Source organism: Hibiscus syriacus, unplaced genomic scaffold (assembly GCF_006381635.1).
Source record: "Hibiscus syriacus cultivar Baekdansim isolate YM2019G1 unplaced genomic scaffold, ASM638163v2 tig00112632_pilon, whole genome shotgun sequence".
In the NCBI taxonomy this organism is placed as follows: Eukaryota; Viridiplantae; Streptophyta; class Magnoliopsida; order Malvales; family Malvaceae; genus Hibiscus; species Hibiscus syriacus.
Window position 1 is genome coordinate 660,824 of NW_024063371.1, and position 27,869 is coordinate 688,692.

At 34.7% G+C, this 27,869-nt stretch overlaps 4 protein-coding genes, 1 long non-coding RNA gene and 2 pseudogenes across 5 annotated transcripts; 6 read left to right on the forward strand and 1 right to left on the reverse strand.

Moving 5' to 3' along the window:
* Window positions 1-460: 460 nt before the first annotated feature.
* On the forward strand, window positions 461-2,560 carry LOC120182161 (phosphatidylglycerophosphate phosphatase PTPMT1-like). The gene is made up of 6 exons (XM_039187155.1): window positions 461-744; window positions 927-1,049; window positions 1,291-1,384; window positions 1,481-1,563; window positions 1,681-1,770; window positions 2,094-2,560. The coding sequence occupies exons 1-6, from the start codon at window positions 544-546 to the stop codon at window positions 2,352-2,354; spliced, it is 852 nt and encodes a 283-aa protein (XP_039043086.1). The 5' UTR covers window positions 461-543; the 3' UTR covers window positions 2,355-2,560.
* Window positions 2,561-4,587: 2,027 nt separating this feature from the next.
* On the forward strand, window positions 4,588-7,526 carry LOC120182143 (annotated as a pseudogene).
* A 1,210-nt stretch (window positions 7,527-8,736) lies between these two features.
* On the reverse strand, window positions 8,737-9,380 carry LOC120182113 (40S ribosomal protein S30). The gene is made up of 3 exons (XM_039187128.1): window positions 9,287-9,380; window positions 9,063-9,200; window positions 8,737-8,962 (listed from the first exon to the last, which is right to left on the reverse strand). Exons 1-3 carry the CDS (start codon window positions 9,288-9,290, stop codon window positions 8,916-8,918), a joined length of 189 nt encoding a protein of 62 aa, XP_039043059.1. The 5' UTR covers window positions 9,291-9,380; the 3' UTR covers window positions 8,737-8,915.
* A 164-nt stretch (window positions 9,381-9,544) lies between these two features.
* Window positions 9,545-11,563, forward strand: LOC120182144. Its single transcript, XM_039187142.1, has 6 exons — window positions 9,545-9,635; window positions 9,763-9,842; window positions 9,941-9,995; window positions 10,262-10,397; window positions 11,194-11,244; window positions 11,320-11,563. Exons 1-6 carry the CDS (start codon window positions 9,545-9,547, stop codon window positions 11,408-11,410), a joined length of 504 nt encoding a protein of 167 aa, XP_039043073.1. The 3' UTR covers window positions 11,411-11,563.
* A 1,389-nt stretch (window positions 11,564-12,952) lies between these two features.
* Window positions 12,953-13,537, forward strand: LOC120182167. The gene is made up of 2 exons (XR_005521806.1): window positions 12,953-13,002; window positions 13,226-13,537. It is a non-coding gene; the product is annotated as an uncharacterized LOC120182167 (long non-coding RNA).
* A 1,934-nt stretch (window positions 13,538-15,471) lies between these two features.
* Window positions 15,472-16,982, forward strand: LOC120182145 (annotated as a pseudogene).
* Window positions 16,983-18,714: 1,732 nt separating this feature from the next.
* On the forward strand, window positions 18,715-27,823 carry LOC120182191 (galacturonokinase-like). Its single transcript, XM_039187189.1, has 14 exons — window positions 18,715-18,901; window positions 19,146-19,259; window positions 19,348-19,419; window positions 20,534-20,577; window positions 21,256-21,409; window positions 21,864-21,929; window positions 23,004-23,083; window positions 24,701-24,800; window positions 25,628-25,803; window positions 26,314-26,354; window positions 26,472-26,500; window positions 27,094-27,163; window positions 27,266-27,355; window positions 27,499-27,823. The coding sequence occupies exons 1-14, from the start codon at window positions 18,863-18,865 to the stop codon at window positions 27,744-27,746; spliced, it is 1,323 nt and encodes a 440-aa protein (XP_039043120.1). The 5' UTR covers window positions 18,715-18,862; the 3' UTR covers window positions 27,747-27,823.
* The last annotated feature ends 46 nt before the right edge of the window (window positions 27,824-27,869 follow it).

Consider the following 27,869-nt stretch of genomic DNA (forward strand, 5'->3'; position numbering starts at 1 on the left):
TTTGGAATAATCACACATTTGGTCTCATCATTTATGTATTCGTTGATTTAATCATATTTTTAATAAATTAAAATAAATGTAATTCTCCAATTGAATGATAGCATGTCACTAGTGTCACGCGTCATGCCATGTCACAATTCGATTAAAGGACTAATTTTATTTTATTTTAATTTAATATATTTTATTATTATTTTAACTTTTCCAAAGTATATTTAATATTAAAGTTATCTCTTCAATCGAATGATGACACATAACACAACACACGGTGTCAATGACACATGATATCATTCGATTAGGAACTGGATAAAAACGAATATTTTTTTTAAAATTTGTGAGGAAAATTAGACAAAATGTAAATATAAGTGATAAATTATGTAGTTAACCCTTTTAATTATTATTCGTACCGAAGTGAATTCCACGCTCTCTCGTATCCAATCTTTTGCGATCTCCTCGATTTTTCTCATTAATTTCCATTTTCCCAATTCTGAGAAATTGTTTCCCATCTGAATTAAAAAAAAAAATCCAATTTCTGCTTCTCGTGAGATGAAGATCGAGGAATTGGATAACCCCGAGAATGATCGGGGAAACGACGGCGTTAAGCAACTGCAGATAGTTAAAGCCGACGACGCAAAGAGAGTTCTAGTCGGAGCAGGTGCTCGGATCCTGTTTTACCCGACCCTTTTATACAATGTTTTCAGAAACAAATTCCAATCTGAATTCAGATGGTGGGACGAAGTTGACCAGGTTTCTATTTTATCTCATCCTTGATTTCCATTCTTCATCAATCATTTCTTTCATAGCAATTAAATCCCAAATCAATATTTCTTCCTTTGCTGGCCGATTAGGAACTGACGTCCGAAAAGCGAAAATCGGATCCTTGTTTTTTCTCTGTTTTTGCAATGAGAGTTTTTTTAATTATATCTCAGTTTCTTTTGCTGGGAGCGGTCCCGTTTCCGAAGGATGTTCGACGGTTGAAGCAATTGGGCGTTGATGGTGTGATCACTCTCAATGAACCTTTTGAAACTCTGGTTTCCACTTCTTTATATCGTGTAAGTTTTTCTTTCTTTGCTTCTGAACATGTTTTATTAAATAAAGAATTTAATAACAGTTTGCAAATCGGATTGACTTTGTTTTTGTTTATCATATCTATTAGAGAGTAAGCATGGAGATGAAAAATGGGAAATGCTAAATGATTTCCTAAACTTTTGTAATTGGTCAGAATGCATCAAAAGTAGCTTAATTTTCTTGGGTATTGATATTTAGTTTTATTGGTTTTATGGTTTGTTGCAGGCTCATGGGATTGATCATCTAGTAATTCCAACGAGAGATTATTTATTTGCTCCTTCGATTTCCGATATAAGCAAAGCTGTGAGCTTCATTCATAGTGAGTAGATGATTCTTTTAACTATCTCCAACTCTGTTATACAGGGTGGCAGTCTCACCCAATTTTTTTCTTCTCCCCCTCCGTTTTTGTCTGCAGAGAATGCATCTTGTGGTAGAGCCACCTATGTACATTGTAAAGCTGGACGAGGAAGAAGTACCACCATTGTTCTTTGCTACTTGGTATTTTCTGTCTATGCATAGAGCTTTGTTGACTAACTGTTGGTCAGAAACATCTAAGGGCCTAGCTCCAGATTTGAATTTAGTTTGTACGAGATTTAATTTGTTTAAACTCTGCAGGTAGAGCATAAGCACATGACACCCGCAGGTGCTCTTGAATATGTTCAGTCTCGAAGGCCTAGAGTTTTGCTTGCCCCCTGTCAATGGAAGGTAAGTTCGATGGTGTTATCTTCTGCAGTGTATAAGCAACTCTTCGAAACCCTGCATACTTTTTGCATGTTTCTCGCCCCTTTCTGTCCACATGATAGGCATAAAAAAGAATGACAGTGAAGATGATACTATAGGAACGGAGACCTCTTTTTCATTGTTTTTTCATTGCCACTAGTGACTGTGTGTGTCTGTCAGTTTTAGTTGTAGATCATGCATGAATTGCGCCTTTCTGTTATTGCAAACAATAATATCTCCTCTCAAGCATGAGTGAAGTGTGTTTCTTCCCTCTCGTTTATTACTTGCTTGTAAATGGTTTTGAGCAGGCAGTTTTGGAGTACAGCAGGCATCAACAGCCAGCTACAAGAAACTCACCATCAGCGGATGCAGTTATGATTACAAAAGCAGATCTTGAAGGCTATCATAGTACTTTTGATAATATCAGTGGGAAGGAGCTTGTGGTTATGCCCAGAATGGTGAGAGCCAGGCCCATTATAGCTAGACTATCGTGCTTTTTTGCATCATTAAAAGTTTCTGGTGTTTCTGGATCTGTGAGTGGGAGGCTATCTGAAGCACGCGCTTGCTGAGTCTTTTGTTCCTTCACCAACACTGTTGAACGTTGCTTGTACAGTAAATGGAAACAAGTATGGATTATAAAATATCAGTTCCAGTTAGTGTGAAACAGAAAGAAACCCATAAAACCAAGAAAGCTAGATGTGTATAAGATGCGTATCGATGATACATCCCCTGCACTATCTTATATATCCATCTATACATCATGCATTAATGGTAAGAAATAGCCCGATCCCCTGTTTTTAGCTACTTTCTGAACTAGTTTCTTTTGTTAAACAGTTTTCAGTGAAACCAACTAGACAATTAGCCTGCATTTCCAACTAGGGGTGTAAACGAGCCGAGCTCGAGTATTGCTGAGCTCGACTCGACTCGAAAACTTTGAAATGAAGCTCGACTCGACTCGAAAACTCGCGAGCTTAAAATTTTCAAGCTCGACTCGAACTCGAAATCCTAAACTGAAGCTCGTAAGCAGCTCGAAAAGGCTCGAAATGAAAAAAAATTAATAAACTTAACTCGATTGAAGCCTCAAACTCAAATTCGAACATGAACCTTAAATACAAGAAATCTTACTGTATTTTTTTTTATAAAAAAATCAATACATAAATATTAATATTATTAATAATTTATTTCTAAAAAAATAAAATCTTAATATATTATATTTTCGAGCTGCTCACGAGCTTTTCGAGTCGAATATCGAGTAGCTCGTTTCGGCTCGTTAAGAACTCGAGTCAAGCTCGAGTCGAGTCCATTCGATCCGAGTATTTATCGAGCTTTGATCGACTCAATTTCAAGTAGCTCGCGATCTGTCTCGTCTCATTTACAGCCCTATTTCCAACACAGGTCCCTCAAAGGGAAATGGAAGAACCAAGAAACTAACATCAGGTCTTGTTGGATGGATAGATTGATATTTTTCTGTGTCATACCATCAAGAACTATCCGAAGAGGTTTGGACATTGAACAAGTAAAAATAGAGAGACAGAGAGAAGGAAACTTCATCATGGTCAGATTCTGGCTAGGAAAAATACTCGAAGGGTATAGTATACTACAAGCACCAACTATTTTATCCATCACATCTTCACTCTCACAATATTGTGATGAGAGCTTTGTTTTCTTCGCCTAAAAAACGTGGAATTTTAACACTACTCCCTGAACCCTCATTGGTGGCCGAGGGTCCTCATTTTCATAATATATATATATTAGAGGGGAAAAGGGGCTTATATAAGCATGTATAATGTAATATAAAGCACTGCCTTGTATTATTATATATTTGTTGGACATAAAAACTGAGCTAGTGGACTGGTGCCATGTCTTGGATTAAATTATTCATTTATGCATGAATTGCGCAACAATCTTTCCTAACAACAACCAATTAGGTATGTTTTAACAGGGAAGAGTCTTAACTACACAGCACGTCCCATGACATGCACCTTACTCTCTCTAATATTTCACTTTATTTCTCCGTCTTTGCGAGTGTCAACTGTGGGGTGACAAGTTCATTTCACTTGCTAAGCATAATACTGGTGCAATATACAGAAGCAAAAGCTCGAATCCAAGGGGATAAATATAATAGCAAAAGTACATTTACTTTTCATTAGCCAAACATTAGTAATATTACAAGCAACAATAGGAGAACTGAATTGTTATTTGACCATGCCATGAGAAGGTTATTATATGATGGTGATGATGTTTTACAAATATTTTATTATTATTCAATGGTTTGCTTAATCGGTGTCAGGCTCTCGACGATTATGTAAAATATTATATATATATATATATATAGTAAAATGTATCAGTCGACTGTTAATATTTCTTCCGTATATTGTACAAGAGCATACAATGAACAAAGTAATTTTGGTAATCTGCATTATATTTCTTTGAAATGAAAACAAAAAATAAATAAAGGAAATTATACAAGTGTCTTGAAACAATAAAACAATATAGGGTAAACTTGATAAGAAGGGCGCATAAAGATGATGATTTTGGTGCATGGATATTTGGGTTTAGGTATTTGCTCCTATTTGTGAGAAGAGATCAGCCTTTTCTTTTTCTTTGTTTTCGCTTTCATTTTATGCTGTCTTTCCAACAACACAACGTGACACTATATTGTACAGGTAACTGAGACGCGACGTTGAGAGTCTCAAAACACACCCCATGGCCATCCCCCATTAAAACAACAAACTATATTAGCCTCTTTCTCTTTCCTTGGGAAGAACTTGAGTAGTAATTATTTTGGAAGCTCTAGGAATGATGGTGAGGGTCAGGCCAGAAAGAGGAGTACTTCAACCATTCGGCTTCTTCTGGGTTTGTGATTGATGACCCCTACCAAACCAAACTTAGGGTTAGGTTTTTACTTTTAACCACATAATCTGTTTTACCTAAAAACAACAAATGAAGAAGCTGCCCTTTTTTGTCCACTCTACAACCAACTAATCTCATGAGGCAACAAAACATGTTTCAAGTTGTATGCATTCTTCCAAATTAATTCTCAACCGAAACATGTCGGTGCATTTTTTCTCTCTCTAGAATTTTACTACTCTTTTTAGCAACATATATTCAAATATAGGATAAGTCTAGAGATAGTGACATACATCAATGTGCACCAATAATAACGTACATCTATATGCACCACTAATATAAGAGTGTGGCAAAATTCATAAATGGTTATTAAATTTATTAAAATGATTTTGTTTATCATTAGATTTTTAAAAATTATAAAATAGACGTTAAACTTTGATTTTTTAATAAAAATAGGTAGCGACAATGAAATATTATTAATGAGATGACATGCCATACTAAATTAATAAAAAAATATTTTATTTCAACCCTCAATCATAACTAAAATTTCATTTTGATATTTTTAACACTTTAAGTAATAATTTCAAAAAAAAATAGTTTTTTAAAAAACATATGAAAATAAGTTGTTTTTAAAATTAAAAATTATTTTTTAAACTTTTCATTCATCGAATTATTTTATAATTAATTATTTATTAATCGTGATTATATTTGTAAAATAAAAAAATTTATAATTTTCGAGATCTAAAAAATTAATTATCAAACAATGTAAATATTTTTTTATTAAATAATGTGATTCAAGCATTTGACTTTTATTTAGAAGTTTAAAACAATTTTACAAAAACATCTAAAAATTATAGTATCACATTAATAAGAAAAATACATCCAAACTTAAATAAAAATAATTGAAACAATCTTTAACTTTTAATAATGTATCAATAATTTATATGGTTTAAATTCAATATTTATAAGGCTTAAACTAAAAATATTAACTATGGTACCTTTTTGATTTAGGTAACTAAACTATTTTTGGTCAAACTAGGTACTTAAACTAATATATGTAACCACTTTAAGCACCTTAACTATTTTTTGGTCGATGCTTTAAAACCCTTAAATATTTTTTTGGTAAAAACAATTAGCTAATTTTGTTTAATAGGGAACAGTTGTTCTTATCTTTCAACCGGCTGAAGAAGGAGGTGGGGGAGCCAAACAAATGTTGAATGCTGGAGCTTTAGATGATGCTGATGCCATCTTTGCACTCCATGTATCTATTAGACACCCATTTGGTGTTGTGGTATCCCGTCCTGGCCCGCTTTTAGCTGCAACCAGTTTCTTTGAGGCTGCATAAATGGAAAGGGGGGACATAATGCTCTTCCTCAGCACACAGTAGACCCAATTTTAGCAACCTCCAATGTGATTGTTAGTTTGCAACATCTAGTTTCACGTGAAGCTGATCCCTTGGATTCTCAGGTAATCTGTGTCCTTTGGTCAATCGCCCCAACAGTTAGTGTTAGCTTTATTTTTTATTTTTTGAAAAAGTCAGTGTTAGCTTTAGTTTTCTCTGTATGGGTTCCATTAATCCATTTGCTCCCTGCTAATTGGAAAAGTGCCGATAATGTCACCTGGAAACCTTTGTTGAATCATTCAACAAACTCCATTGAAATGTGTAATCTCAAGGTAACATCTCCTACAATCTGTAATGGATACAAACATTTTTACTTTAAACATGGTCGATATACATAACCTGTTGGCAAGTTTACTGTAGTTCAATTCATGGTCTGGTGTGGTGGAACTTTTTTTTCTTTTTTTTCCTTTCCCCAAAGCAATTACATTTCACTTATAAATTGCGCTGTTAAATAGATTTAACTTCTGTTCAAAATCGTTGCAGATTTCATTTCTATTTCTTATGGTCATATATGTTTTCTGCTGAAGATGCTTGTGTGAATTTGAGATACTTTCTTCGTGACTTGAAGATGTATTTATATTTAACTAGCTTAAAGAAAATATAAATTTGTCGCAGGTGGTTACCGTTGGAAAATTCCAAGGAGGTGGAGCATTTAACGTCATTCCAGATTCTGTGACCATAGGTGGCACTTTTAGGGCATTTTCGAAAGAAAGCTTTGCTCAACTCACACAGAGGATTGAGGAGGTACTGTTGTTTCTTACATCCAATCTGTCTTTGTTTTTGATAACAAGAACTGCTGGTTGGAAGCTTAAGATGATTCTACACCTTCTCTTGTCATTTATCTTTTCCCCTTCTGCACTGGTGTTTTGGAGGGGTTCTCTATTTACTTCGTGTTGGATGTTAACTTGCAATGCAAAGTTGCAGGTTATTACAAAGCAAGCAAGTGTGCAGAGATGCAAGGCAAAAGTGACCTTCGATGAAAAGTCCACATACCCTGTGCTCTTCAATAACAAAGAGTTACATGAACGTTTCAGACAGGTTGCAGGGGAAATGTTGGGTATTCAGAATGTTGTAGAAGCAGAAGTTGAGATGGGAGGAGAGGACTTTGCATTCTTTTCAGAGACGATTCCAGGACTTTTTTTTCTTTCTTGGAATGAAGAATGAAACTCAGGGACCACCTCAACCGGGGGGGCACTCACCCTACTATGGAGTTAATGAAGATGTATTTCCATATGGCGCAGCTCTACACGCATCATTGGTGACATCGTAGCTCTTGGAAAATCTACCCAAAGATGCTTCAGAACCAGAAGGAAGTTCTCATGATGAACTTCGAGCAGATAAAACTTTTCTGACGTCAAGAAGGTATTAGTTGTAAGTCTCATCCAAACAATTATGAATTTACATAGATTGAGCCATACCATTGTTGGAAATCTAAATGCTTCAAACGACAATGTTGTCATCTGACACTTGTTTGAACTTTTATGGATAAACGAAGAAAAATGCCAATTTTTTTTTTTGGCAATTTTCTCGACGGGGAATGCTTTTCTTTCCTGGTAAATATGCAAGGTAAATTGAATGATCATATAAACATTTTGAGTGACGATCATGGCAGCACACATAAGTAGGTAGTGGAGTTCTGGTTAATTGTAAATCAATTACAAGTATGCTAGTCATTGCTCTTTGGTTTCTTCTTCTGGCAGTAGAATCCAGGTTGATTATCAGCCTATTTTTCATTTATTTGCCTTCATTGTTTTGTTCGCAGCAAATACCGTTGTTTTTTCGATTCTGTTCTTCCAATCAGTCTGATTATCTTAGACCTTCGCATAAAAGTTACATTTTTAAAGTAATGAAAATATGAGATGAAACTAATGGCTCAGTCATCTCGCCCGAAAACTACTTGGATAAACTACTCTATTGGCCACAATTATTACAACTTTTCAACTTTGATCACTTTTCAACTTTTCACAAATCATCTTTTCCGCATGAAATCACAAATCATCTTTTCACTTGCTTGTGCTATCTCCACTTGGAAGCCAAACAAACTTAATTAAAGGTAGGTAAAAACCTCGTAGCCTATGGGATTGTTACTGGGAGAGTCAAGAATCTTGTATAAAAAAGGATTTCACTAATTTCCAACAATGTTGACAAGCTAAGGACCCTAACCAATCCCTTCCCAGCAATTAACCAAAACAATGTTGGATTGTTTGTGTTCTTGTTTTGTTGGGGAAGATCCTCATCGGAGCAAATCGTATGGGGAGGATGACGTTAAATTTGAGGCTTATTGTTGGAGGTTTCATTTGCAAACTTGAGACGGCCAGCTTCAATTTATAGATGAAGCTTGTTGTACAATCATCCATCCATGACGGAATCACCTTTCTACCATTATCTACACCGTAGGAGGATTGAGCAGCATGATAGCATTGCATGCAGTACCACAAAATAATTAATTCAAAAGCAACTCATGACTTTACTTGAATCCTTCAAGTGGAATAAAACAGGCAACACAATAACTAATAAAAACTTAAATCTATCAAGTGAGAAATCAATTATTCAAAAACCAAAACCATTCATTATGTCAGTATCAAAATTCTTATGATAGTAGTCCATTCCCCTTTTGGTCCTAATAACTAGAATGAAGTGGTTCCAACACTGAATGGAACAATTAGTTCAGCATGCATGAGAGGAATTGAAACCCATGGTAAAGCAAAAATTTAGATAATTGATAACAAATTCACATCATCTCTAGCAAACAACATGAAAGTTCAATCCGATCATTGAAACCAGTAGCTAAAAACTGGCACCATAAAAACATTATCGAAACAAAACAAAGACTTAAATTCCATTAAAGCTTCTTGCCTTCTTCACCTACAGAGCCCGCTTACTTCTCAGATGAGTTAGGTCCCCTCTTTTTGCCAAACCCAACCACTGTAAAAACCAACAAGCAAAGCAAATTACTTCACATTCATATTTAGTTTCGGTGATTATCCAAGTTAATTATCAAAAACCAAAAAGGAAAAAAAATCACCTGCTGTAACGAAGCGGCGGTTGTATTGCATCCGCTTGTAAGCGCGGCCACGGGGCTTCTTCTTCTTGTCTTGCTTTGCCACTTTAGGAGTTTGGCCTCTCACCTTACCAGCACGAGCTAAAGATCCATGAACCTTACCTAAAATCATCGACACGATTCAAAATTATCCAACACAAGAACAAAAACATAAGTATAAGAAGAGATGCAAAGTAATGAAGATTTACCCATAGCGACTAATTGCAAAAGTACTTCTCTTTGGCTGTGGAGCTGCTAGCGGCGAGCAGAGAACATGCAAGGAAGATCATTGTTTAAGGTTTTGGTACGTTTATATAGAGCATTTGGGCCCGGTTGATTGAATATGGACCATATAAAAGTCCTAATAGAGCCTTATAAAAAAGTGTTGAAGATTGGAGTATGAAACGGCATCGTACGGCTGCCTTTCGAGATTCAAGTTCAACATCTTTGTCCTTTCGGCCGTAGAAATGAAGAAGCTGGCCAGACAGTTTCAAAATTCTGAAGATGAAAAGTTCCGTCTCCCAACCGTCGACGAAGATCGTCCGATGGAAATCAACGGTATTTTTCTCTCTCCGTTAGCTTTCCTCCGGTTATCAAATCTGCTAATGTGACTAATAATTATGAGAAAAAGCCTTTTTTTTAAAAATACAGAACAAGAGGAGTTGGTTCGTTATCACAATTTCAGATCATATTCACGAGTATGATTATAGATTGCTAATGTTACTGGATAGCGTCAAACTCCATAATGCACTTTACTTTAAAACTGTATTCATTCTGTGAACCCATTGGTGGGTTGTACACCATATATTTTCTATTTTCTTATTACAATCATAAAAAATAACACGTTGCACTTTGGTTAACAGCGGTATCATGCTTACTTCAAGGACTATGTTGATTCATGGATGATAATAACTTCAGGTTTGATTGCTTGCTTATCTTCATTGGTTGGATTGATATGCCTGGTACATTTTGTTTATAGTTCCTCAGAAATAGCAGTCAGTTGATTTCAAAAATCCTGATTTTGGTTATTCTTTTGTTGGAATTTAGGCATTTTGTTTGATAGTATTTTCTTAAATTGCTAGTCATTGCACATATTTTTCATTCCTTATTACATTCAACATATCTGATATGGTTTTTGTAACTGTTATATATGGTAAATTTACTATGTTTATATATGTTGACAGACTGGGTAGCTATATTGGCTTGTTCAATGGCCATTATGGGTCTATTCAGTTATTCAAAGGATCACAAAAAGTGGAAACGGTATTCATGCTCTCTTGATCTTGTGCTTGCAATTTTCTGGATATATCATCTGCTGAGGTACATCTGACTTTTAATTCCCATATTTGATTCTCATTATATGTATTGGTTCATCTCAAAAAAAAAATCTGTATTGGTGCTCTTGAGATGGAAATTTTTATTAGCAATCAATGGTTTTTAATTTAGGGTGATTTCTTTCTTTTTTTTTGGTGAGTGGGTTGGAGGTGAATTGATGTAGTTTAGCGGGGAATGAAGTGAAGTAATGCATGGCCAACTCCAGTCAAACATTGGATTCCAGTCGATTTTTAATCAGATACAACTGCGTTGATTTCTATGCCACGTTGAGATAGAAGTACTCAAAACAGTTTCTGGTTATGAGGAAGTGGGAAATTGATGCTATTTAAGGGGGATTGAAATGAAGTAATACATGGTCAGCGCATTCAAACGCTGGATTCCAGTCGTTTTTAATCAGATACAATTGTGTTGGATTCTATGAAACATTGAAATACATGTATCAAAGCAGTTTCAGGTTATAAGGAAGGGAATTGATGTGATTCAAGGAGGATTGAAATGAAGTAATGCGTGGTCAGCACATTCAAACGTTGGATTCCAGTCTTGTTTAATCAGATGCAATTGTATTGTGTTCAAACGATTGGATTCCAGTCTCTGAGTTGCATTTTTCATGCATGAAAGTTGATTCATATATGTCTTTTCCATTTATTTCCTTTTGCAGTTAATATTTTTTTGGGGGGATCTTTGTTTTGCTTGAGTTTATTCTTTGATTCATCAATGTGGATGTTCTATATATCTTATGTCCCGTCACATGCTAATTGATGGAATGCTAATTGCATGTTAGAATGCCAAAATTCCGTTGGGATGTTATCTGGCTTCCACTCGGGCCCTTATGGTATGTCTATTTTCCGGTCTTTCTTCCTTCTCTCAGAATTCTTATCAGCTCCTTACACGGAAGATGAACTTGCAGCGGTGCTGGGGTATGTCTCTATGTCGACCATGTTCTTTCTGAATCGTCAGAAGAAGTAAGAAAACTCATGTATGCTTTCAAAGCCGGCTAGTATCAGACCCCACTGCTAGATTGTTTAGCTGGATCGAGTAAAGAGGTTCAAAGAAAGTATGTCTGCTGTTGTAGTTTTGCAACCGAGAACTTATCCTCACTTATGTGCAGTCTGCATTATTAAGAGTACTGCCTGCTCACCGGAGTTGGTGATTCTTGTTATTTTCTTTCCTCTCTTTTTTGCATAATTTTGGATAGTTCAGTACTTAAGCTCGCCGAAAAGTTTCAGACTGTCTACAGATTTTTGCCCACTACATATGTTATTTTGTTGTTCTATGTAAACATAACAGTTATGTTAACAAATCACATGGCACTGCATAAAATTAAAGAAAATTATAATATTTTAATAATAAATTTCATTTACATTTTACATTCTATTTTACATAATCCATCTTGCTTCCTTTATGAAACGACAGCCTTTGTTTTATTATTTTGTTAATACAAATGAAATAAGGTTTATATGCAAACCCTAACCATAATCCAAATTAACAAACTGGTGATTGCAATGGAATTATAGATACATGTAATTCCGTCTACTTTTCCAGCTCTGACTAGGGCTTTAAACAAGCTGAGTCAAGTTCGAGTATTGTTGAGTTTGACTCGACTCGAAAATTTACGAGCTTAACGTTTTTAAGCTCGATTTGAACTTGAAATCATGAACTGAAGCTCGTAAAAGCTTGAAATGAAAAAAAAATCTTAAACTAAATTCGATTGAACTCTCAAATTCGAACATAAACCTTAAATACATGAAAACTTTATATTGCATTTTAAAAAAACTCAACACATAAATGTTAATATTATTAATAATTTATTTTAAAAAATAAAGTCTTAATATAATATAATTTTCGAGTTGCTCACGAGAATTTCGAGTCAAGTATCAAGTAACTTGTTTTGGTTCGTTAAGAACTCGAGTCGAGTCCATTCGAATGGAGTATTTATTGAGTTTTGATTGAATCGATCTCAAATAACTCACGATATGTCTCGTCTTATTTACAAGCCTAACTCTGATGAATACTTTCACATCTCAAAATATTTTATAAGAAACTTCTTGAAAAGTAAGATTATTTTTTAAGTTTAGAAAAATATCCTTAAAATAGTATAAGCATCGGCGGATGCATGTATATTTGAAATCTGATATTTTTATATTTATTATTCATTTTACTAATATGTCCATCTTAAAATTCTATCGGTATCTAATTCATACAAAATTTAATATTTTTAGATACGTCACGGAGTATAATAAGAGCCATATAAATTTACAATTTTGAAAGAGAAATTTCACTTAAAGGACAAAAATCTCCTTATAGTTAGTACTAATTTTGTTTTTATCTTCAAACATGGTTGATAAATTCGGGGAGGAGGACATTTTAGGTATTAATGAAACTATACAGGGAGAAAGTAGAAATTCGAAGAACTAAAAGTTTAGGGTATTTTCAGGATATGATGACTACAAATAGATGATTTGAGCCGAGTTTTAGCCGTCTCCGCCATAATTTGCACGTTGCGTCGGTGTAGGAGAGAAAGAGAAAACGATGGGAGTCTAGTGTCACATCCTCTTTCTCCGTCGTCACCCCTAGTTCTGCTGTTTACCAGGTTTCCCCCCTTTTTTTACCCCTTTCTTTGTTTACATCATATGATTGATTAGTTATGAGGTCGGTTGGAAAAACAAAATAATGAAATATGACTCCGAATGTCAGATTGGTATTGTTATTTTGATGGTTGGGTGGTGAATATCGTCGGTTTCTTATTTGTTTTTGATGCATTTGCTGGACGCTCCTTTATGTCCCATGCTGTTTCTAATGTCAAATGGCGACAGGTTGTTATTGGCGGCGGTGGAGGAGGAGGCTTCATTGGAGATGGAGGTGGAGCTGCAACTTCTGCTGGAGGTGCCACCGCTGCTGCAGAGACTCCTGCCACTGAGGAGAAAAAGGAAGAGCAAGAGGAGAGTGATGATGATGATATGGGATTCTCCCTATTTGATTAAGAGCCTTTTGTCTGTTAAAATCCTAGCAAGTGATCGTTTACATTTTTTATTTTTCTTTTATGCTTGAATTAGACTTGTACTGTATCAGAAACGGCATTTTGGAGTTGAATTTGACAATATGAGTATGTTGTCTTTATTTTGTTATGCGGTTGTGTCGTTGATTTTGTGGTTTGGCCTGGAAAGCCATTTGTTGTTCTTAATACCCGAGAATGAAGACTATTTTGCTTCTTTCCCCACTTATGTTTCGTAACTCGTAAGTAAAGGTTTGGTGATCAACTTAATAAATTGGTCATTTATTGTTAATCCTCAATATTTGGGTAACAGAATGCTAATGTTGCACATTAGGTTCATGTTGACCCACTTTGACTCCATCAAAAATAATTTTTTTTAAGTTCCCTCTCTTATTTTGCAACCTTTCCTTCTCATCTTTTAAATAGCGACAGCAACAATGTGAAACTAAGTCCATTTCCATGTGGGATGTTTAATAATTTTAACCAATTTTATACTATATTGAGAGTTGGTGAGTGAAAAAAAATTGGACCATTGGAGAGACGCAGAAAGGAACATGGCATAGCTTCACCACATGAGTCATAACCATCCATTGCTATTCAAGGAGACACCACCGGTACAAGAAATGTGTGGAAGTACTCTCAGCAAAGAGAAGTTCACCGTCCCAATATTTGTTTTCTTCTTCGTTCACAACTTCAACATCAGAACGATGAGCTTGTTTCAGCTTTCGTTGGATAACGGTTAAGGGATTTCTCTATCATTGTCCTTGTGAATCTTAACTTGATATTATATTAATTGCGCTTTGCTTCCACGAGACACTGCCGGAAAAATCATTTAAACCGTCCATGCTGCCCATGAACATCCTTTGTTTTCCATTAATCGATCTAGACATTCTATCTCGGAGGCTTTTAGCGTTTGTTTAGATAAACCCAATAGAAGATGCTAGCTTCATTTGCTTGTTTTGTCTTCCATAAAGAATGTCTTCAATTACCTCAACAATTAATCACCCTTTCCACCGTACACAACAGCTTTTGCTGGTTTCCAATGATTTCGCTGAACGACACATCCCTAAATGCAACTTGGCCAATGGCTACCCCTATTATTGAAGACAAAATGATGTCTAAAACTCACATTTGCCAACATCTACGTATAATATGTGCGATCATTGGATCAACATGTTTGCGAATTTCTGGACGCCTATTCTAGAATTCAACAGCTTCAAACAACATGCATAGGGTTCAAACATTTCCAGTTCCCAGGGAATCTGTAAAGTAACCAAATCTCATAAGTCACGTGTGCAAGCCAACCCAGTCGATTTGTTTAAGGAACAGAAGAGATGTCAAAGATATGCAAGCTATCACGGCGTTAAAGACACTTATCATCGGCTGGTTCATTCCTTAAAACTTCAGGTGCCGTCCATTCAGGCTGCAATCCATCAACAAACTTATACTTTAGGAAAAAAGACAGATTTTTAGATAAATAGAAAAAGTACGAGAACACAAAATGAATGACAGGGCTTATAAAAAAAACAATATTTTTGATGGAGTCAAAGTGCGGTCATTGTGGTTGTAACATGCCACGTTCCACTTCTCACTTCTTGAATTTTACTTAGCCTTATGAGTTTGACTTTCAAACTGGTAAGGTCCTTTTTCCTATGCCTATTTTATTACCTATTATCTGCTTGGTTTGATATGTTAGGATTCTTAACATGTTAATTTTATCGATGAGTCAAAATAATGTGGATATGAGGTGTCAAAATTCCCCGAGTCAGTCATTCTAAGCATGGTAATATTCGAACATGCCCTATATAATACCTGACTTGTTTGTGGTTCCAAGAGAGTGTCTATTTGTCCAACAAACACTTGTAGTTTTAATTGACCATTAGTTCTTATGTTCATACCTGTACTTGTTGACAAGGTATGATTTGCTGATGGTATTCCCCCCCTTTCCGTAGTTCCTTCTTGACAGATTGGTGCTCATGGGTTAATGCTATTTCTTGATGTGTTCCCATTGAGGAACTACTCATCGTTGAGCTGCTAAGATTGATGAATACATGAGATGTTTAGCTTATGGTTAAGCTCGGAAGTGGAACTGATATTTGGGTGTTTAGCTCGTAGTGTTAATTTACTTATTTGTTGATTTCTTATTAATTTTATCAGACTTTTTATTGTATAGGGTTATATTAAAATTTATGTACAAACAATGAGATAAATAAATTATAAATGAAAAATTGGTGATGAATTTGATAGCTGGAGAAACTAAATTGTTAAGTACTACTAGAATACGTAAATGAGGAAAATGGGATAAAATAGTTAAAGCAGACGCTGTGGGTCGAAGAAGCTGTTGAAAGTGAACCTTTTAGAATGGAAAAGAGAGGAGGGGGGGTGCACCGAGAGAATCTCCTTATGCATCGTTATCATGTCACTGGTCGTGACGATTATAACAAGTAAGTAATTTTCATTCTTCATCTTTAATATTCGAGCTTGTGCCGGATGGTGCAGAAGTTGGTGAATATTGTGAAGCAGATGGATCCCCGAGACCCTTCCCGAATCCAGATGACTGATATGCTGTTAGAAAAACTGTGGGCATTTTCTTCATTAAGTTGAAATTTAATCAAAAACTTATTAAGTTGAGATTTATAGACTGCTCAAATTCGTGTTGTTAACTTGTATGATAGAACACGCAGAATGGGGATGAGAGTGAAAAAGGAAAGGGAATATAGATAAAGATTCCCATCTCTAAACATTGTATGAAAATGGAAAAATAAAAGGAGTTTTCTAAGAATGTAGGATTAACCCTACACATTAGTAAGTCCTAAGAATGTGGTTTAAAATCTATGATGCGCATGCGCTGCCTTTCTGACTATGCTCTGTGTTTAGAAATGAATTTATATTTATGTTCTGATCATTATGCTTCACCTTCACCATCGCTTATAAATTTTATTATTCGATTTACGTATACATGCTTGTTATTGGATGAAGATGTGAGATTTCAAAATTGTTGGCTTGAGTTTTTGTTTAAATGCATGGATTGGCACACCATCTCTTAAACAGAAGACTTATGTCATTTCCCAACCATTGGCAGATACAATATGGGCGTAATACCAACCAGGAAAAGCTTGGCCCTACGTGATCGGTTATCGGTGTCATCATTCTGCAGGTAAGAAAATACTGGTGTAAATGCAAAATCAATTGACATTGAATGCTCATATGACTGTTAATTTGACCAGAAATTTCTTCCACTGCAAGAATTAATCTTTTGGGCATAATTATTATGACAATACACGGAAGTGGTTGGTGTGCTTTGCTTTATTTCATATGGTTACTCTGTTACATTATCTGCTTGCAGGCTTAGGCTCTCAACCGTGTTGGTGCACCTAAAGTTTGCAGAGCACTTGAAGGAAGCAGTCACGTATATTGAGCAGGGACATATTCGAGTTGGTCCAGACACAGTGACAGACCCGGCATTCCTCGTAACAAGGAACATGGAAGACTTCATTACATGGGTAGACACATCCAAGATACGCAGGAAGGGGTTGGAAAACAATGAGAAGTTGGATGATTATGATGCAATGAACTGAAATGTTAACCTTTAAACCTCATTTTAAATTTGCATCAACAATTTTAGTATTTTTGACATGTTTTTTTCTAATGAAATTTGCATGCTAATGTGGTGCTCTAAAGTAATTAGGAGTTTCATAGATTCCTTCATCATCAATTAAGCTCGACCAGATTTCATATTAAATTTGCATTAACATCACTATGAATGAAGTGTTATTTCTAAATTCGCAAATTCATCAAATTCGCTGCTTTTAAGATTTAACTTCTTTTGAAGTATGAAAAAATATATATACTTTTTTGGATAAATGGAGCTTTATAAACACGGAGGCAGAGTTGTGCTAGCTACTCATAAATTGTACCAACCAACTGACGCCAGCAAGACACATTGGTACACCCAATGCATATGTAAGATACAAACTCTTTGGACAAAATCAGCTACATACCAAATAAAAATCCACCGTCCTCTTAAAAATGGTTAACAAGCATTGCGTTGCGTTGTGAACCGCTCATGCTTACGGAATATTTTATGTATTCCTCAACTAACCACGGAAAGCAAACTCAGGACATCAAAATTTTCCAAGTTAAATCTTACGTAAAACCGTCAAAAATATGGTAAATGAAAAAAAATCTATTTACAAAGCTAGATAATTTGATTTAAGGCCACCTTTGCCTTTATAGTAGATTCAAATTATCATTTTCGTCTTTATCGTATTTTCGCATCAATTTAATATTCAAAATTGTTTAATTGCATCATTATATATCTTACCCCTAACGTAGAATCCTAAATTATAAATCCTAAGGTAGAGTTTAGTGTTTAAGTTAGAGGTAGAATATAGAATGATACAATTGAACAACTTTGAAGCTAAATTGATGCGAAAATACGATAGAGACGAAAATGATAATTTAGATCTACTACAAGAACAACAGTTACCATTTATGAAATATGAAGACACAAATATAATTTATATCAGGTAATTTATTCTCAATCAGATAATATTTTTTTATATATATTTGATTCATGTGTGCGTTCCATCGCAAACTCCTTTATTTAGGTGAGAGATCTAATTCCATCATATTCCCTAGACCCATCCAAAATTATAAATTCTTTTAAACTATTCCCATTCGCAATCAAATTTATAGAAAGCGTCTTGTTTTATAAAAAATGAGTATAATAACCACAAATGTAAAGTGAATTTTAATTAGAACATTTTATTATGATTATGTATATAAAAATTAGTCAACTAGATCACACAAGAATCAAAGAAAGAAAATGTTGAAAAACCTAACTAAAATACTCGAACAAAATAAAAATAAATATACCTAAAAGACATAGATAAATATAACATAAAAAATAAAATTATTCTTATTAAAAACTAAAAAAATAAAGAGAAAATATAATTGGTGGTGATAGGTATATAATATCAAAACTGATACACTAAACAAAATAAAAAAAAATGATTTGATATATAAAAAATAATAAAAATTATAAAGAAAAAGAGAGAGAGAGAGAGAGAGAGGAGGTGAGAGCAGGGATTAGACATCAATTACTAGAGAACCAAATTTAAAAAATCTATCATTCGCAACTTAATTTAAGTTTAAAGGATGATGTGATCGAAAATATAATATTTTTAATTAAAATAATGATGAGTTAATATATTTTCATTTAAACAAAAAATGTTATTTTTTTCTTCTTTGTAATGATGAGATATTTTATCTTCAAGCTGAATCAAACAAAGTCGAATTTATGAAGAAAAGATTGACATTAGATTATAATGACGTTTTAACCGATTTCCCGGTCCACCGACCGCCCACCCCTCCCCCTCCTCGCAGTTCCTTTGTTCGTACTACACTTTTCTGTATATAAACACAATCTTTACGTTGAGAAAGCTCAGAGACAAATATGGAGATGGATGCAATGTCTTGGCCTACTCAGGATGAGGTACCGAGTTCTCTTTCTTTTGGGGGTATCAATCTGGGTTTCTTTTATTTTTTCTATTCATTCGCGTTGATAAGATTTCATTTCTGATTATTGTTTTATCAGTATCTTCCATGCGATTTTCTAGCTTTCCAAATAGAATAGCAGGAGTAGATTCGGTTGCCTCTGCTTTTTTTATCAGTGAATCTGTTTTTCTTTTCTATTTTTTTCACATTTACATTTATTTTGGATGGGGATTGGATTGCAGGTACATGAAATTAGAAAGATTGTGTCTGGAATGTCTGGAAAAGGTACAGAGGACGTTCGGGTTGTTGTATCTCCTTATCGGATTTGTCCACTGGGTGCTCATGTTGATCATCAGGTTGCTATGTTGCACCTGTATTTGCATTGATCTCATGTAGATTTGATTTCTCTTTTTGTTTACCACTCTTGGTTTCTAACGCTTGCAGGGTGGGATTGTCTCTGTTATGACAATTAATAAAGGAATACTATTGGGGTTTGTACCTTCTGGTGACACTCAGGTGAGCTTAAGATGGTATTTTCACCTTATAGCTCTTGTAGAATGGGGAGCTGGTTTCTGGAAGTTTTGCCTTCTTTTATACCTTGATCATAACATTTCTGACAAAAAAAAATCCACAACTCAGATGATATAAGCCTATAACTGATATAAATCAGATTCTTACCAATGCTTGCAAAAAAAGTAGTAGAGGAATAAATCAGATTCTGAGTACGTGGAATAGTTCACTAGTTTGCTACCCTTAGATTTCTTTCTCTTCATTGAAGAGCTTAAAAGTCAGTGAACTTTATTTTTAACTTCATCATAGCTGCCCCGTGAACTTTATTGTGCTTTGAGGTTAACTCTTGATACAAGCATAAATTGTCCAATTTTCTATCATTATCTATATGAGACTCAAATAGGATTCCCCATCATAAAACGGGGAGTATTTTCCACCCTCCAATAATTCCATGTATATTTGAACGGGGTGGGGTGGGGGGTTGTGTGTGGAATGAACCACTTCACCTTGCAAACTAGGTAAGTTCTAAAAGAAACAGATTTTGTGAGCTGTTGCCAAGTATCTTTTTCTTCTGAAGATTAGGGTGCTTTGAACGTAAGTTTTCGCCTAACTTTTTCTCTTCAGCACTGTTATAATCATTTATCTTGTGCAAATGGTTTCATAACCTAGTAACCAGAATGTGATTAGGCAGCAGGCATCATAAGTATTTTAGCATTTTTCTGTTGTATTACAAAATGAAGTGAAAGACCACTGCAGAGTGCAAAAGGTAATGAATTTGACTGATCATTTACAGTGGGAATCCAAGCCTCAAGAATATCCATAAGGAAAGGCTGTTTTTGAATTTCTAGTGCCTGACTTCAGTACCATTATCCTAACCGTCTACATTGCAGAAAGAGAGACTCTTTCATTCTCTCTATTTCACACACAATACACAGACGCATATGTCGGCCTAATGACTTTTTTTAAGGCATGAAGGGTATAAAAGAAAATCAAGGATCAATAATTCATGATTAAAAAATCACAACAGAACACGAAAAGAAATAATATTTTCCTTATCCTTCTATCATCAATTCTGTCATTTTGTCATTAGATTGAATGGACTTTGGATTGCTTGGTGTAGGTCGCATTACGATCAGGTCAGTTTAAAGGAGAAGTTAGGTTCAGGTATGAGAATCTTCCTTCTCTTGTACCTTGCACTTCCATAATGTCCTTTAGTTTTATTTCCTTCTTTTTAATTTAATTAATCTTCTATATTTCTAGTTCTGATAAAGATATTTTTTCAAGTTCATTTTTCTACATGCCATAAAATTGTAATTATTGATTAAAGCTGGAAATTATACTTGTTTTACCCAGCTCCGTTGCTAGCTGTTCTTTTAATAGGGTTGACTGTGCAATAGACCATTTTATGAGTTGTCAAAATGGGCCATGAATTGTATTTATGATCATATATAACTCATGTGCCATAGTCAAATGCAATCCAATTTGAATAGCTTAAATATCGCAAATGCTGAAGCTATCGCAAACAATTGAGTACTTTCTTTTTTCTTTATCTCTCCCCCTCTCAGCCTCCACTTACCTATCGGTGGGGCTCCTTCAACTATTATACATAGAAGAAAGAACCAAGTACATTGGAACTTCTGTGGCTGCTGTTAAAGATGAATCCATACTTCGTGCAATCCAATTAGTGTGCTATATACAATTGTACAACCCTCTTTGTCCAAGAGCTTTTACATCTGTTTGCTTTAAACAGGATTAGTTGCTGTCATAGATAACATTTTTCTATATGATTTTACAATCCTGTCCCATTTTTAACTTGAATGTTTTGGTGTCATGATATGATAGAGTTAATGAGACCCCTAAGGCAAGGCCGACCATTAGCAAAGGTGAAGAGATTAAAGTAGATAATTCTTTTCCATCACCAGATGAATTTGACTGGGGCATATATGCTAGAGGAGCCTTGCATGCATTACAGAGTAGAGGGAATCATCTTGCTCAGGTAAGAGTTATTTCTCTGTATTTTCATACAAATAATGATGAAATTATTTAATACCTCCAGAGTGAAAAAATGAAATCATTGGTCTACAACAAGCTTTAAGAAGCTAAACCCTTTAATGAAGATAATGAGATGGAATCTGTTTTTTTAGCCTAAAAAAATCTGCAAAATCTGTTGATAAAAGATAATTACAGCCTAGTGTCTCGTGTCTTCTTTATAACTGAATTTTCTCTACAAGTTTATGCCTCATGTGAGATTGAGAAAACTTTATTATTATTTGTATACAGTGTTAACCTCCAGTATCATATTCCTGATACAATGGTCATGTCTATCTGGTTGCTGAGTATGTAATTGACATTTTACAGTAACTGTGAAAGCAAATATTTTCTGTTAGTTTGTTTTCACTATTTTTTTTAAATATATAACTTTTTAAGATTAAATCTACTCATATTTGCAGGGTATCATTGGCTACATCTGTGGATCTGACAGTCTGGACAGTTCAGGCATTAGCTCTTCCGCTGCTGTATGTTTATTTTTTAGATTCTGTTTGTTACAGCATATAGACAGCTTAGGTGATACTTGGTGGAATAGGAAAGGAATGAAAATCTCAAAATCACTTTTGAGATAAACCGGCTCACTGCTATAACGTATAAGCAAATCTATCCTAGAGCACATAACTGATAACCTGCTTTTTTATGCTACCCTTGGAAATGATAGGCTGCTTTTGGACCAAATTGGAATTATAGGTTGAATGAGTAGCCTTTCCTTGAGGAACGGAGATTTCTACCTAGGAACTTTAATTCTGAAAAACTTCTTCCATTTATGTATAAAATATTCAAGAAGATTATTATGTGAATGTCATACAAGGGGAACCCTGGAATTGTGCAAGATGGAGAAAACTCTAAAGGATAAAAGGAGGAAACAGGTGAATCACCCAGAAATGACAGCATTTACCAATCTGAAAATAGGAATGGATACAAGTTGTCATTGCATTTCTGCCGTCTGAAAGTTACACAAATTTCTGATATATTGATTTTAGAGAAAACTCCACATTCTAATAGATGTCTCTATCTTGCGAAGCATTATAGAAGAGGGAGTAGAGGAGATCCAAAATTGGCAGTGAAATACAGTAAGCTTAGGTAAGGGGGAGATTGATCAAAGTTATATGGACCCGCTTTTAGGAGGATGTGAATCAACATTTCATTAGAAAATAGTTTATCCTCAGGCAGAAAGAATTGATCTGTTTTAGTGAAACCTAAAAGGTTAGTGAATTGAAACTTTTTAACCAACCAAGAGAGATAATGATCTTCAATTATTTCTTGACTTGGTAAAATTTTTTAGGAAGAGGTATATTGCATTTTCAATTTTTTCTCTAAATAGGCCGAGGAAGTATATTCTTAAATATTTCTTAGGAAGTGATCTGGACTAGTGATTTGATATGGTTAAGTACGCATTTTTCTTGAAAACTCAGATGAAAATAAATTGCAATTTTGTCAAGAATTCTCTTGTTTTTAAGACCAAAATGGGCATATTATTTGTAAATTTCATCTTCTTTGCATTCCATGTTAAAAGATGCAGTGAAGTCATCTTTTGACAGGTTGGCATAGCTTACCTGCTGGCTTTGGAAAGTGCAAATAGTTTAACTGTATCTCCCACGGAAAATATTGAGTATGACAGGTATTTTCATCACTGTTGAATTACTTAAGTCTGTATGCATGGTTATTTAGTAGCAACACCATTAAAATTATTTAAGACTGGGTTTATTGCTAAATTTGAAGCTTTACTTTTGAATGACCGAATGTTATGATCAAGGTTTCAAATAGCGGCCGAACAGCGGTATCGCGGTCGTTATATCGCGGTCGTGGCGGTTTCCGAAACTGCTATCGCGGAAAATAATGGTGTGAAGCGGGATCACACCAATAGCGGCGGATCGCGGCCGCAATTTAACGGATCGCGGCCAATAGCTGCAATGGCAGACCGCTATTATTCCGTTATTTTAATTTAAAAAAAAAAACAGATTTTTTATTAAAAAAAATCAGCTCATTAGAAAAAAAATTCACGATCACGATATCCGTAATGACCGCAATAGCATCCATTATATCCACATCCACAACTGTGATAAACGCGACGCGACCGAAAATGTGACCGCAAACGCTATTTAAAACCCTGGTTATGATATCTTAATCTCATTTAGTTATTATTTCAAGGTAAATTAAGTGTTTTGTGCTTATTAGTATGCTTCAGGACCTAATTATAAAAAAATAGTCATGTAATAGGGCAAAGAGATAGAGAATAGATATGAAAGAAAAAACTTTGGATAGATGATAAAATGGGTGGGAATAGAGGTACTAGGAGCAGAAAATCAGAGAGAAACAGAAGGGGAAATATTAATACTCCATATCTTTAAATATGCTCATGAGCAAATGACTCGATGGGATTGGCAGGTGCACTTAGTACCCGGCTAAGAGTTGGTTTGAATCTCCTTCCGTGGAGGTAAAAGAAAAAAAAAACTCAAAACTATCAATGACTTATCATTTAAATGGTACTAGAAACAGAATTAACAATGGTACTTGTAAGCTAATAGAAAAAAGGAATGGTAATATAGCCCTAATGCCCTAGTACTTGGGAGATAAGAAAAAGAATAATTGATATAAAATAGTGTAGTTAATATAAAAAAACCTAATTCTACAAAAATAGAGGTTAAACTCTTAAATTTAGCAGAACAAAAATTGAAACTTCATCTGTCAAAAAAATCAATTGCAAACAACTGATTTGCCATTGCATAATTTTGTTTTCTATCCTATTTTTTGCATGGAAGCTAGCATAAATTTGCATCATAGCAGATGGATATGAGAAATCACAAGGGATATGATAAGGTGGATTGTGCCTTGCATGTGATACTCATACAAAAGCACCCAAAAAATGCTCTTTATAATAGTAGGTGAGTTAAAACAGACAAAATGTTCCCTGTCGAGAAAAATATACTGAAAATGAATTTCAACAAGTGAAAGGATTAAGGCAAGGGATAAGACTGTAGGGAACCATGACCCTTTTTTCAGCATGAAAAATGGTAAAGTTCCTTTGTAATAGATTTCCCCGAGAAAACATAACATGTATGGCGGTTTTGAATCAAACCATTCACACCCAAGACAGGAATGCCAAAAAAGTTATGGAATAAAAGCCAGACTGGCTGGTTGGACAAGCTGAACCAGGAATCCGTGTCTTAGTGATATATATTACATTCTATCCTTACATGCTAAGCCTTTTCTAAATCTGATATTATGGAACATGCAGGGTGATTGAAAACGAGTATTTAGGTCTGAGAAATGGAATAATGGATCAATCAGCTATACTGCTTTCAAGCCATGGCTGTCTAACCTACATGAACTGCAAAGTAAGTCAAACTTTTTGTACTAATTTCACTGAATAAAGCCTTTCACTCAATTAGGTGCCACAAGTTGAGTGATACTAACTAAGTTGGATAATTGACACAATACTCAAATTAAAGCATAGTAATTTTTTACTTTGAACTTTTCATATTTTTATTTAATTTTGTTTTTAAATGAATAGTTATGTAACTTCCTTTTTTTCCACTTATTATTTCCCACTTTGTTATATAATTTTTCTCCTCCATCCACAGTGTGTGTTGCCAAAATTTTAGTTAATTCTATATCTTTGTTGCCCTTTTGTTCTACTGGTGATATTCGCATATAGGCATATACTATATACTAATTTTTTTGACGAATAAAAAGTGGAGGAAAAAATTGAAGAAGAATAAGTTCATGTATTCTTCATGTATTTGACTAAAATCCACTAGTTTTAATAAAATCTCAACAGTATTGTCATACATGCAAAATAAGTTGACTAAAAGGTGTATTGTATTTAACAATTAACATAATACGTTAAAAAGAGGTGCAAGAACTAAATTAATATCTTTATCGTAGCCTAACGTTGTGTTACAAATATGTCCACCTTTGGACCTTTCACCAATTGCTTGTGTGCAATGCCACATTGCCTCAGTTCCCCAAATCTTGTCAGATGCTTTTCCCAAAGCCTTGTATATGTTGACTCACTTTTGACTGTTATTTTATTGAGTTATGTAACCCCTTTTCTTTAATTTAATGATGATCCGATCATGTTTTTTCTAAAAAGATATTTAATTCTTAAAACAAAATGTTGATTCATTTAAACTTGTTTCACATGGCCTCTCATTACATGTAGACTACAGAGCACAAGATTATACACCCACCAAAGTTTCAAGATGCTCACGAAGCTGAACCACAGAAAGGTTACAAAATATTACTAGCATTTTCAGGACTTAGGCAAGCTTTGACCAGCAATCCTGGATACAATTCTCGAGTTGCAGAATGTCAAGAAGCTGCCAAAGTTCTTCTGCAGTATGATCTCATTCCCTCTAATTGAGAACACTGGACAATTGTCATTTATGATTTAATTTTTAAAATGCAAATATCATCACTAGTCCACTTAGATTTTGAGACAGTTAAATTCATGTTAACTTCTATAGATCCACTTTTTGATTTAATGCTTGTGGATGGAGAATATTTGAATTATTTTCTTGATCATGTTGATTAGAGTAGTTAAAAGCTGACATATTTTATATGCCCTTTTAGAAGCCCACCTTGTCGTGAGTAGAATCATATCGATGTTTGATGCATGGCACAAACCTCGTTTTCTTACAATGAGAGTCCACATCTTTTGTTGTCTTGTTCTGATTCTGCTTATACCTTACAATGAGATATCATGACTATAACATTTTCAGTAAAATGCAATATTTTGTCATATTTTTACTAAAAGCTTGTCCTGGTTTATTGTGATTCACCTTTTTTCCCCCCTCTTTTTCTGTTATATTTTCAATAAACTTGTTACTATCTGTTCTTGTTTTGTAGTGCTTCTGGAGATGATGAAACAGAGCCCATCCTATGCAATGGCTAGTATTTGACCCCATTGTCTCTGTGAATTTGACCTTCCTCTTTAAGTTATTTATTTATTTATTTTTGTATTTGCACAATGAATTTAATTTCTTTCTTACCCTCCTTCCTTGCAGTTAAACCAGAAGCTTATGAAGCATACAAGGTATAATATCAATATAGACTCTGATTTTAGAAGCTAAAAATTTTGCAGCATTTCTTCTTTTTAGTTGTTTTTTATGCCATTATTATTAGTTGAATGTTATGTTTTGGATGTATTTTATTTAATTACCTGTCCTACTAGAAGAGTAAACTTCCAAGTTACATACTTCAGTTTGCTAAATAAGATATATATATATTCTCAGTATTAAATATTTAGGTACACTCATGAATGCATATATGGCATGCATACATTCATGGGTATGCTACTATTAATGAAAATAGCATGACCTCATAAATCTGAGTGTCCAATCGCCACATATTCAAGTATACGAGATTATTAACTTCGATTGCAAGAAAAATAAATTTAATAATTATGTACCCATGAAATAATAAACCTAGTTTAAACAACTTCATGTAAGATATGTGCCCTCCATGCCTCAAACATAAGATCTACACCATTCCACCTAAGCTAAGCATGGAAGGCAGTAGATAGGCTATGTTTGATGTATATAACCTGTGCAACTAGTTGTTGACTTAGCATTCTATGTTTTGTTCACAAGTTATGTTACTATTATCAGATGGCATTTTCTTTTGCAGTTCAAACTGGAACCTAATCTAGCCAAAAGAGCAGAGCATTACTTTTCAGAGAATATGCGAGTTACTAAAGGTACAACTGTGTTATCACGATTCCTTAAATTTATCTTGGCAACATAACTATAAGTAGATACCCATATTCAATGGCTTATCAACTAATCAATGGTGATTCCAGGATTAGAGGCTTGGGCTTCAGGAGAACTGATAGATTTTGGGGAACTAATGACAGCTTCTGGTCTAAGTTCAATTAAAAACTATGAATGTGGTACGACCTACCTTTTTCTGTTTCTTAGTTGCATTGCCATGCCTCTTAAATTCCAAAAGTTTTAACCAAGAAGAAACAAAAAATGATTCGATCTTCTATTGGAGCCTATTTAAATAAATGACTGTAATGTAATGGTTGTGAAGGGTGCGAGCCACTGATTCAATTATACGAGGTCCTATTGAGGGCTCCGGGGGTATTTGGAGCTCGGTTCAGTGGAGCTGGATTCAGGGGTTGCTGTGTTGCATTGGTAGATGCGGATCGCGCAACAGAAGCAGCGAACTTTGTGAAGGAAGAATATCCGAGGCTTCAGCCAGTGTTGGCAAGCCAATTGAGCCATGGCTCGGATGTTTTGATTTGTGATGCAGGTGGCTGCGCTCGTGTTATCGATTAACTTTCCTTCTCTTCGTATGTTGTTCTTCTGTTCATTCATTTCAATGTAGTCTGACGAATTCCATAAACAAGTGTGTTCCAGAGTTTAAATGGGTTCTGAATCGATCAAAATTTCAAAATACAA

Excerpts from the sequence above, each read along its gene's own strand:
- LOC120182161 (XM_039187155.1), top strand. The coding sequence starts at position 544 with ATGAAGATCGAGGAATTGGATAACCCCGAGAATGATCGGGGAAACGAC. Across the intron at positions 745-926 it reads GGTGGGACGAAGTTGACCAG|TTTCTTTTGCTGGGAGCGGT; the intron begins GTTTCTATTTTA and ends ATTATATCTCAG. Across the intron at positions 1,771-2,093 it reads TTGCCCCCTGTCAATGGAAG|GCAGTTTTGGAGTACAGCAG; the intron begins GTAAGTTCGATG and ends GGTTTTGAGCAG.
- LOC120182113 (XM_039187128.1), bottom strand. Across the intron at positions 8,963-9,062 it reads CCGCCGCTTCGTTACAGCAG|TGGTTGGGTTTGGCAAAAAG; the intron begins GTGATTTTTTTT and ends TGGTTTTTACAG.
- LOC120182144 (XM_039187142.1), top strand. The coding sequence starts at position 9,545 with ATGAAGAAGCTGGCCAGACAGTTTCAAAATTCTGAAGATGAAAAGTTC. Across the intron at positions 9,996-10,261 it reads ATGGATGATAATAACTTCAG|ACTGGGTAGCTATATTGGCT; the intron begins GTTTGATTGCTT and ends ATATGTTGACAG. Across the intron at positions 10,398-11,193 it reads TGGATATATCATCTGCTGAG|AATGCCAAAATTCCGTTGGG; the intron begins GTACATCTGACT and ends ATTGCATGTTAG.
- LOC120182191 (XM_039187189.1), top strand. The coding sequence starts at position 18,863 with ATGGAGATGGATGCAATGTCTTGGCCTACTCAGGATGAG. Across the intron at positions 21,410-21,863 it reads GAGGGAATCATCTTGCTCAG|GGTATCATTGGCTACATCTG; the intron begins GTAAGAGTTATT and ends TCATATTTGCAG. Across the intron at positions 21,930-23,003 it reads GCATTAGCTCTTCCGCTGCT|GTTGGCATAGCTTACCTGCT; the intron begins GTATGTTTATTT and ends ATCTTTTGACAG.